Genomic DNA, 11,450 nt, shown 5'->3' on the forward strand with positions numbered 1-11,450 from the left:
GCTCAAAGAGCTGTCCCCCCGGGATGGCCAGAGCACAGCGTGAGTGCCACCAGTCCGCTCACTGGGTCTATCTCGACACTCTCTCAATCAGATCTGTTGCCGAACACAAATTTTGGAATTTCAGAACGTGACACTGCAGGTAAGTGACAGTTGTAACATGTTTTTCAGAAGTGGCAATAACAAAAAAGACACCAAACTACACTGCCTCTGATATGGCTAATGTTTATCAGACGGTAAACGTGTCCGTGGCCATCTTAAGCCACATAAAATTTGGTCGCATTAAGCACAATAACCCCAATGGTTCATTTGACATCTGGTTACTTAAAAAAAAAAATCAAAATTCAGGGTATTATAAATTTTCTAAGATTCACTCAGAAATAAAAGGCTAATTCTGCATACAGAGTTTACCCAAATGTCCATAGGCACTATCATTATTTACACAGAAGGTTTCAATCTGAAGTCACCTTTGGGAACCTCAAAATATATAAACTATGAACTTCCACAGTGGAATTATATGTACTTGAAAATTGTGGCCTCAAAATACCCACGTCCGGGATCTATAGCGACCATGGCTGAACAGGTAAGACACAGATTCAGCGTTGCGTGTTCTTCAGATCACCTCTGCCAAGATCATCGAGATATCAATAACCTGAATCTGGGGACAGTGTCTCATTTTGTCCTCCTGTGGAATAGTGTTTGTGACCACAACAGCCTTAAAGGCGACATTATTTATTCTGGAAATAGCTGGCCCAGAGAAGATCCCGTGTGTGAGGACAGCATAAACTTTGGTGGCTCCAGCTGAGAGTAGCTTGTCCGCGGCATGGCAGATGGTGCCACACGTGTCAGCCATGTCGTCCACGAGGATGGCCACGCGGTCCTTCACGTCGCCCACCGGAACCATCCGGTCCACTTTGTTTGCTTTCTTCCTCTCTTTGTGAATCAGGGCAAATTCCACATTCAGCCTGTCCGCAATCGAGGTGACCCTCGTGGCTTCCCCGGCGTCAGGTGAAACTATGATACAATGGTCCCACTCGGCAGTGTTCTCCCGGATCCACTGCAGGACCACGGGCTCTGCGTACAAATTATCCACTGGGATGTCAGAGAATCCCTGGAGGTGAGAGGCGTGCAGGTCCATGGTGATGATGTGATCTGCCCCAGCCACTGACAGCATATTGGCCGCAAGTTTCGCAGAAATCGGAGCGCGGCCCTTGTCCTTTTTGTCTTGTCGGGCATACGGAAAACACAGGATCACGGCAGTCACCCTGGAAGGTGACGCGATCTTACAGGCATTGTTCATGATGAGAAGCTCCAGGAGGTTGTCGTTGACTTCCCCACAGCCACTCTGGATGATAGAGACATCTTCGCCCCTCACACGCTCTCACCGATCTCGACGCTGGTCTCCTGGTTGCTGAACTTCTCAGTGACCACCTTGCCCAGCTCCAGGCCCAGGCAGCCGGCCACATACTGGGACAGGTCCTGGTGGGAGCTGCCACTGAGGAGCATGATGTTGGGCATGGCGGAGGCAGCGGTGGCACTGGAGGCTGCGACGCCAGCGGGAAGGCGCGGCTCAAAGGTATAATAAAAATTTTAACTTTTCTTACTCTCAATTGATGTTAGCAGAGAAAAATCTGTTCAAAGTAACAGTAGCAAGAATGTACCCAATTCTGTACGTGCACATATAAGGGAAATGAATGGCACCAATGGTACGAGGGGCAGGAGACAGGAATCCAGATTTTTATTTTATTATTTTTTTATTGTGTATTTATTTTTGAGAGAGAGAGAGAGAGAGAGCATGAGCAGGGAAGGGGCAGAGAGAGAGGGAGACACAGAATCCGAAGCAGGCTCCAGGCTCCGAGCCGTCCGCACAGAGCCCGATGCGGGGCTCGAACCCACGAACCGCGAGATCCTGACCTGAGCCGAAGTTGGGTGCTTAACCGACTGAGCTACTCAGGCACCCCAGGAATTCAGACTTTTAAATACTTTACTTTTAAGCTAAATCTTTAATGTTGTCTTTCTTTCAAAGACAGATCTTAAACAGAAATAACAAACTAGCATCCCAAATTTCTGGGTCTGTCCATTGGCACCTCATTATTATTCTATACTTTCAAATTATTTTGTCATACCAATTTCAATGTGAAAAAAAGGAGGTCAGGCCAGCACCCAGTGGGAAAGAACTGCTCCCAAAGCGTGAACTGTGTGATTCCGACCCTGTCTCCCAGATGCAACTTCCGGATCGTAGGAGTGGTTTTCTCCCCGCCTTTGCTCTCTTATCCGTGTGAGGGACGTCTCATCCCATTGGGAGTCAGTGGGTAGAACCTTCTGTTCCGGAGGTGCTCATGGCCAGCTCACGTGACATCACAGGTAGACTTGCGTATCTGAAGACCAAGTCTAAGAGATGGAACTTTCAGGAACAGGGGTAGGAAGTTCCTACAGACTGGTCTGAGGCGGCCCTGTGACCCCAGGGGCGATGCCTCGCATAATTCACAGTGGAGCATGGCTTCATCTCCATCCCGTCGTCCCCGGGAGGGACCGTCCACCCCAGCTGCACTGTCACTTTCCTGTATCTCCTGTCTTTGGGATGCCTGTGGGTTTATAAACAGGAGCAGATCACCGGACCTGCCCCCAGGAGCTGGAGTTCTGAGTCCTGAACATGTTACTGCTGGGGTTGAGGAGTGAGGTCGGTAAAGCTTGACTTTTTCAAAAATCTCCCTGGAGAATGAAGCCAGGAGCCCCGAATCATTTGATGTAAAATTAAAAGGTACCGCACTGTGGGCATCGAGCTTCTGAGGCTTTGCCCTGAATGCAAGAGTGTGGTGACATAGCAAAAAAGACTCGCTCATCCTTGAATTTTTCTGTTAGGAACGAGAAAGAAACTTATGCTCTTGCTGCAGGCTCTGGGCCCGATGGTCCCCACGAGAAAGGGAGGAGCCCCTTAGTAGAGGAGCGACCAGGGATTATGCAGAGCGGTTCTGGACATGATGGCTGGAATAGACCTACGTCTCCGGTGAAAGCAAACGTGGGCATCTCACAGGATGCCTTAACCCTCCAGACCCTGGACTCAGATGATGGTTCCTTTGAAGCCCTAGATCCTTTGCAGATCGGTCTCTCTTTTTTTTTTTTTTTTATAAGTTTTTAATTTTGTTGAGAAAAAAAAAAAGAGAGAGAGTGAGGGGAGCCAGAGAGAGAGAGGGAGAGAGGATCCCAAGCAGCCTCCACACTGTGAGCGCAGAGCCCGACACGGGGCTCGAACTCGCGAACCGCGAGATCATGACCTGAGCTGAAACCAAGAGTGGGACGCTTAACCAACCGAGCCACCCAGGCGCCCCAGAACCGATCTTAATCATTGTTGTCAATCAAGGAAACGGGTGTCTGTTCTAAAGTATGTAGAAAGCGTGGACATGTATAAAGGAAAAAAAAAAATGTCAGAAATAACCACCAGCAGTAACAACAAAGATTATTTAAAAGGTGGCTGACGCTTGCAGAAGGAGCTTTTTTGTAAGCCTTGGGATGATTCCGAGGTTTCCCCCAGCATCCCCTGGAGGGGTGGCCTCACTTCTGGAGAGAACATGCTAATTCCAACATAATTATTCAAATGAAGCCTGCTCCTTCTCGCTTACCTTATCTCCATTTGGATACTTGACATTTGGCTCAAGTATAATGGGAATTCGCTTCTGAAATAGAAGCATCTAAACTCAGCGACAGGATGAGTCATGAGCAGTCAGCCAGGCGCGTCCCCTGGAAAGGAGACGTTGGGGGTGAGGGGGGTTTGCGTGGTGGGTGGGGAGACAATGGATGTCACACCCCCCCACCCCCACCCCCGGGGCGAGGAGCCTGTTGAAGGCAGCCTGCAAAGCGCGACACTTCGCCCGGCGAGCTCGCTCGGCTCGGGCGCAGGACAAACTCACGATGTGGACACGTGGCGGAGGGTGGCCATGACAACGGGGACATGTACCGCGTCCCTGACGGGGAGTTTGTGGAGGGAGAGAACGTGGGCACGTTCAGCGAGATACAGTCGCTCCTGGGCGGTCCAATCTGCTCCTTGTGCTAAAACTCAGCGTAAAGTCAAAAACCGGACGAGGGCTGGGACCCCCTTTTCCAAACGGCCCCCCTTTCCCATAGGTCTGCGGGGGTGTGTGTAACATTTAAGAAGCAAAAGAATAAACATTTGGGTATGAAACCACAGGGGCTCTAAATTTCGCCGAACTTTGACACCGACTCTCATCCACTTAGCAAAATTTTCCCGGGGTTATATCTGCTCTCGACGTTTCTTTGCCCATTAGAAGCCATGGGCTAACTTCCCTGCTGGTTGCCATCCACATGACACACACCGCATCCTGAGAGGCGTAACCCAGCGTGGAAAAACGGACCTGAGTTATTAGTTCCGAGATGCAGCGCCCCGGGGGCTGACGCCGTTTGCTTAAACTGAGCGGGATTTTAGTGGATGGGATACTCACATCGTGGCTCCGAACAAACAATTCCATCCAAAGCGCGCTATGGATAAAGGCCCTTGCTGCAGGATGGAATGACTCAGATTAATCCTGGTTAGTTTGTCTTGGGAGCGCCCCAGGTTTATGCATCCTTGAAGGAACAGAGGGGACAGGTGCTTCTATGAGAATTCACCTAAAACACTGTGGGTGTGAGAGGTCCGTCCCCTGGGTCTGGAGGCGGGGGGGGGGGCGCGTTTTGGAGACCAGGAGATGGGGGTAGGGAAGCAGGGACCTCACGGAGACAGTGGGGTTGAAATCCATGGGCACGCTAAGTCGGGAGACAGCAAGAACAGGAGACACGAGACGTTTTCCCTGGGGATAAACGGCGCCCAGCAAGCCCCAGGAAACACCACCTGTACGGAGCAAAACTGACTTCCTCGCTTTTATTTTGCAAACACACCAGGTTAATCCCACACTGAAACCATCCGGAAGTCTCTCCGGAACCCTTGGGAAAGCGAGAACATCGAGTCAAGTGGGAAGGTGCATTCTTAGTTTCACAGCCACGTGGGTAGCCGAGTTTTACGGTGACGACATTAGGTGACAAGCCGTCTGTGCGTTTTGAGCAGAACGCTGGTTGCCCCCCACTTTGTGAGCGGGATTTGGAGGAGCCAGTGCGGGCGGGGCCATCCGGGGACAACCCTATCCAACAGCAGCGGCAGACAGAAGCTGCCTCCTGTCTCAAAACAGCAGTGAAACTGGTTTTGCTCCCCTCAAAAGCCTCAGCCCACAGCTCTGTCCGTGTAAACACGACATGAGTGCCTTCTGAACTAGCGGCCATCTCTCCAGTCAAAACTATCCCGATTAATAAATATCATGCGCATTCTCTACTTTACGAGAAAAAAAAAAAACCAAAACACTAATTTAAAAAGATGCTGGGGAGGCATGCTAAAATACTGAGCTAGGAGTTTAGATCCGGGATGAACTCAGGGCTCAGGCGGCTTTTTGCAAATCAGTAAGGGTAAGTGTGAATTTAAAAGTCTTAAAAACGCTGGGAAACTGGGGGCGCCTGGATGGCTCAGTCGGTGAAGCGTCCGACTTGGGCTCAGGTCATGATCTCGCGGTTCGTGGGTTCGAGCCCTGCATTGGGCTCTGTGCTGACAGTGTGGAGTCTGCTTGGGATTCTCTCTCTCTCTCCCTCTCTGTCTGCCCCTCCCCTGCTCACACTTTCTCTCTCTCACAATAAATAAATAAACTTAAAAAAAGAAATATTTTATGTATTCCTGCAGCCGCCCAGACAAAAATTTTCTGTGGATAGTTGCCCCCGTGTACTAAAGACAGGAAGAGGGGAGGTATTTTTCACATCTCACTCAGGTCAAACCAAATGAAAACTCAGAAAAAGGAAATATTCAAGGTCTAGCTGATGGTTCTCTTTGTTCCTCTTTTGAGCTATATTTGTGAGTGGCTTGGATGTGGATGTGGATGGGTATATTCATGTATGTGTATTTGTGTGCATATGTGCATAGTGTGTATCGTGTGGTGGGTACGTCGGTGTTCGTGTGTGTTTATGCCTGTGTTTGTGTGTGCATATGTGTTTGTAGTTGCCTATGTGTGTGGCCATGTGCGTGTGCCTGTACATGTGTGGTTGTTTACGTGTGCTGTACGCGTGTGTGTGTTTGTGTGTGTCTCTGTATTGTGCGTGCCCGTGTCTCTGTGTGCTCGTGGGTGTATGTGTTTGTGATGGGGCAGGGTATGGGTCCACGATCCCCAGGGTGCTGGTGCTACACAGCCGACGGAGCTCTAGAGACATAAGAAACACTCAAGACGGCTGGGGATTCTGGTTGGGTCTCCAAGGATTTGTGCAGACATCCCAGCTGAAAAACCATCAGGTGCATTTGCCAAGTTCTCCGGGCCGTATGTGCACTTTTCAAAACTGTCAGCCTCACCCTGGCCATTTTGGCAAACGCCACACTTTGCTTCCAGGATGCAAGGAGATATCTCCCTGGAAATCCAGGGCTTGAATCGCTTGATAAGTCTCAATAAATCCCCTCAGCCAAGCCCGCTCTTTGTCCGAGCCCCACAGGGACCTGCGAGTGAGTGGGCACCAATGGTAAAGGTCTTTGAGAAGTGCCGTGCCTGCCTGCTTCAAAAGAGCTGGCAGAATATGAATCGGAACGCTCTCCAAAATTCCCAATCCATTCTTCCCCATCAGCATAATTTCCGAGCTATAAAAAATATTTTTCACTAACAGCTTCATCCAGTTCGCTTTCTGACGGAAAACAGAGCCGAGCCACTGGCCGCTGACGGTTCTCACGTCTTCCCACACCTCGGTGTGCACCGAGGCTTAGTAATCGCATTCCAGATTGGAAGCAAGTTTGAAATGTAACTCAAAAAAGAACAAGGACTTGAGTTAGAAGTTTCTGTGCAAAGCACAAATGCTGCATTTGAGATGGGTTTTTGTGTTTTTTTTTTTGTTTTTTTTTTTTGGTATTAAAGTTCTTAATACCTGCGGAAGATTTCTTACTGAACCTCTATAATTTATATGCATTATGGTGGTAGGGGCGTTGTTTGTTTTTAGAAATCTTAAAATACATAAGAAAGTGTGGGGAAGAGTTGAATAGAAACCCTTCCCTAGTTGGAGACCCGTAGGTGGGAATAATCCAAGGGCTTTAAACTCTACCAGGGAAATAAATGTTCTTCTCAATCTAAGAAGGCTGGGATGTTATCAACGGATAAAACCGGCGGATGTCTGTGTTTCAGGAGAAGCACGAAAATGACTCTGGTTTTCATTGTCGATCTGGGTCATTTGTTCGGATGAAATGCGTGTATTTTAGTTTAGATGGAGGATTGTCTCTCTGGAGACAGCGGACGCTGGGAGCAGAAGCCACCTTTCTGTTCATTAGGAGAAATTGCACTTTACATTGAGGTGGGTGTGGCTTCCAAATCCGGGCTGTGTGTGAGCCTCACTCTTCTACGCCTTTAATCATGTTTTATTTGTTCAGCATGGCTTTGGTCACTCCTGGCTTGCCGCAGCTCCCATTATTTCTTGGGGCCCGAAATCACATGAAAATAGGGGTCCCTCACAATTCTCATATAGCTTTATGAGTTTGGAACGGAACAGCCCATTCCTTTTGTGATAAAGTCTGACCCAGGGGCGCCTGGGTGGCTCAGTCGATTGAGAGTCTGACTCTTGATTTTGGCTCAGGTCATCATGTCATGGGTCGTGGGTTTGAGCCCTGCATCAGGCTCTGCGCTGAGCGTGGGGACTGCTTGGGATTCTCCCTCTCCCTCAATCTCTCCCCCTCTCCCACTCGCTCTCTCTTTAAATAAATAAACTTCAAAAAATAAAAATAAAAGGATAGATTATAAACAAGTCTGCCCCAATGAATCAAATTTACAAAAATGGCAGGTGTAGGCACGGCTTATACAGTGTGCTTAATTCACACCTCTCCTGCTGCCTAACGAAGGGGTTGTCTTTCCCCTTTCAGGTGTGTTTTAGAATGTCCTTTTTACTCTGGTTCCATGGCTTTTCCTCTAGGGCAAGCGTTTCCCAACTGTGAGAACATTGTGGGCGGATGTGGGTGGACCGCAGCTGGAGTCTGCAAACACACGCCTCCCAGTACAGGGACTTTCAGTTCTTTCTAGCGTTTTGAAGGTTCCACTCACATGTCTGTGCGATGGTGCTGGACCCCCCCCCCCCCCCCACCAGCTGCACCCAGGTGCTGGATTAGGCAAAACCCAGACACCCAAACGATGTGCCGAGAGATGCCGACGTTTGCACATGGAAGGATTCGGGCACTCCTTCGTGGCACAGGGACACGGAACCACGGTGTGGTTTTTGCTGGCTTCTCTGGTTTCCACCATTTTAAAAAATGTTTATTTATTTATTTTCAGAGAGAGAGAGAGAGAGAGAAGGAAAGAGAGAGAGAGAGAGAGAGAGAGAGAAAGAATCCCAAGCGGGCTCCATGCCGTGAGCACAGAGCCAGACATCGGGCTCGATCCCACCAACCGTGAGATCATGACTTGAGCCGAAATGAAGAGTTGGACGTTTAACCGAGTGAGGCCCCCAGGCTCCCCCACACACACCCTTTTAAATACTTACCTTCCATGGGGAGCCTTGTCTTTGATTTCTAGGGGTATCATGCTGTGGATCACTTCTTGGACTCCAAAAACAGATTAAAGGACCCCCCACTCCCTGTGGGTGATGTTCTGGGTGAGACTCACCACCTACAAAGTTTAGAAAAACCCCAAGAAGCAGCAGGGGCCAGCGAGGGGAGCAGAAGGTCAATTAACACAGAAGCGATCAAAAACCCAGGGGAAAAGCAGTGTTCCTAACACACAGTGAAAGAGACTTGATATTCTAGAGACGATCCATGGTCGCAGCAGAAAAGGGGTTTATGCCCTACCCGTGACACCTTAATGCCCATAACGTTGCTTCTCTATGATCTGTGTGGAAACAACGTTCACGCGCGTGCCAGACTTTGGTTCCCCGTCGCGGTCTCAGAGCAACGGATTGGTTCTGGGCTCCTGGGGCCAGACGTGGGTTTGAGCAAGGATTGGGGCCAGGTCCTCTGGGGGATGGTCTGATGAAGGGCCTGTGGGAAGCAGTCTGGAGGACAGTGAGGTGGGGCTTTCTTCAGGAAGCAGGGGGGGGGGGGGAACGGGTGGCCGGCGGGGCAAGTGACACAGTCACTGGGCCCTAGAAGCTGCCGGGGAGGTGAGGCCAGTGGAGAACTTCCTCGCAAAGAGAATCAGGACGCAGGGTGGGCGTGTGCTGGGTCCAGAGCGCGAAGCTCTTTTACCGAGTCACCCGTTCAAGGAAGACTTGCCCTGGCTCCTTCTCTCTCTTCGGGATCCCCAGCTCAGACCTCAGGAGGGTCGCAGAATGGCTGAAAGGCTGAGGTTTGGCAAAGGGAGGAGGAGGGAATTCTCCCGCGTCTTTGATCTTCGCCTTGGAAATTTTGATGAAACGAAGCGAGCTTGTGGGCCTTAACTGGACTGCCCAGGGAAGGAGAGTCAGTGCAAACCGCCAAGTCAGGGGAGAAGGGTCCCCTCTGGACACTCGTGACCCCGACACCAGTGTGGGGGCTTCTGAATGCCGCCCTCAGTTCTGGCCATTCGCTAGAATGACTCCTGGGTCTAGGAAAGTGCTACCCTCGTGGTTGCTCTTATTAGAGGGGAAGGATACAGTTAGAAGCCGTCCAAGGAGGGGGTCCCAGGGGAGGGGTCCAAATGGGACCTCCTGCTGCCGTCTCCCGGTGTGGGGTCCTGGACAGGGCACCCCTCCCTGCTGCGACATATGACGAAACACACCCAGCATCGCCTCGAAGGCAATTCCCCTGAGCTTTGCATCAGAGTCTGTGGGGAGCGTTGGGACACAGGCGTGAATGATGGAAATGTGTCCACAGGGTGGTGGAATCCAACGTCCGGCTCGTCCCCGGCTGGAGGTGGGGCTCACGGGCCACCTGCTCAAATCCCCCAGAACCTCTGAGCAACTGGTTGGTCCTTCTGGCCTGGCCAAACCCCGCCCCAGTCATCTGATTAGCATAAACTACCAGGTGTGACCCGGGAGCCATAGGCAGCACAAAGACAGAGCCACCGCTGAGGAAATGGCAGGGCTCACGGCTTCCCTCCCAGGAGACAGGTGAAGGAAGGACAGATATCACTTTGGACAAAGTTGATTCTTCGGCACGCAGTGGTCTATAATGTGAACACGAACAGAAAAGCGAGTCCGTGCAGTGTCAGGGGGAACGTTTGCGTGACGGTCCCATGTCACATGGGCGCATTCTGGTCGGTCAACCGTGGACTCTGGGGGGATGGGGGTAGGCACGGGGGCTGGGGTAGGTACTGTGCTGGGGACACGGTCACAGTTATGGCATCATTATTGTGTTTTCTTCCCTCCTCCACTGTCACCCCGGGGAGGTCAGAGAGCCCTGCAGGGCGTGGCCTCTGCCTCCCCGTGTGACACTCCAACCTGGGGCCCCCTCAGCCACAAGGAGGAGAACGTGGTTGGAGGGGCAGAAGCTTGGAGGGAGGGAGGGAGGTCTGAATATTAGGATTTCATTTTGCAGAGGGGAACCCTCGTGGTTAGAAATCGCCCACCAGCCCCGCGCTTTGGTGGCAGACGCGTGAAGCTGAGATTCAGGGCCTCCTGCCAACCCCGCGGCTTGTTCCCCAAACCCCAAATCAGAAGGCCACCCCTGCCTTTGGGACGCTGAGGCAGCCCATGGTTTCAGCCCGCCACCCTCTCAGTTGGAGTGCGGGACACCATTGGGCATCTCTCTCCCCCGTCGCCGGGCCCCGGTGGGGAGTAAGGGCCACAGTCACTTCCACGCGTGTAAAGCAAACGGTAAGTCAGCCCTGTCGTGCGCGTCACCTCCCGAAGACGGCTGCGAGGACAGGGGGCTGGGTTTGCGGGTGAGGCGGGGACTGGGCTGTGCCGTCTGGTCCCCAGACGCGGGATCAAGCAACGACCCAGCTCTAGTAAAAATTCATCCCTCAGCAGGCACATCTGGTTAGCACCAGGTCGTGAGCGGGAAGACGAAAACCCAGGAGCCTGCTTGGAAAGTTTGGAGCAAGTAATTAAGACTGCGTTTGACTAATGTGATGAACACGCTTATTTATTTATTGTCAAGCTGCTTCGAGACACCCAACAACAGCCCCTCCCGGGGAGTGCCAGGCAGCAGGCACATTTGGAGGAGGAATTAGGAATGTTATTTTTAACTCTCCATTATTAGAGGAAACACACATCTGGAGCCCTTGTGAGGAGTGATTATTAGCCGTTCAGCTGAGAGATAGACTGGTGTCCACCATGCGTCGTCTTCCAATTATTTTGTTATTTTTCAATGCCTTAAATGCTACAGGCATATAAAATGCAGCTCATTTAATCTCCCTAAATTATAGCTCCTCCATCTGCCGCGGTCTTACAGCGTAACAACATCATGACTCTTTATAAACCCAGTAAAGTCATAGAAACAATGGAGCGGAGCTCAGATTCAGCTCTTTTAAGAAAAAAAAAAAAAAAAG

General features: G+C 50.9%; 1 protein-coding gene across 1 annotated transcript; it reads right to left on the minus strand.

The window, feature by feature from the left end:
• Window positions 1-411: 411 nt before the first annotated feature.
• On the minus strand, window positions 412-1,562 carry LOC121010483 (ribose-phosphate pyrophosphokinase 2-like). The gene has a single exon (XM_040444169.1). It carries the CDS (start codon window positions 1,295-1,297, stop codon window positions 611-613), a length of 687 nt encoding a protein of 228 aa, XP_040300103.1. The 5' UTR covers window positions 1,298-1,562; the 3' UTR covers window positions 412-610.
• Window positions 1,563-11,450: the final 9,888 nt, after the last annotated feature.

This window comes from Herpailurus yagouaroundi, unplaced genomic scaffold (assembly GCF_014898765.1).
Source record: "Herpailurus yagouaroundi ecotype Mexico unplaced genomic scaffold, PumYag 191, whole genome shotgun sequence".
In the NCBI taxonomy this organism is placed as follows: Eukaryota; Metazoa; Chordata; class Mammalia; order Carnivora; family Felidae; genus Herpailurus; species Herpailurus yagouaroundi.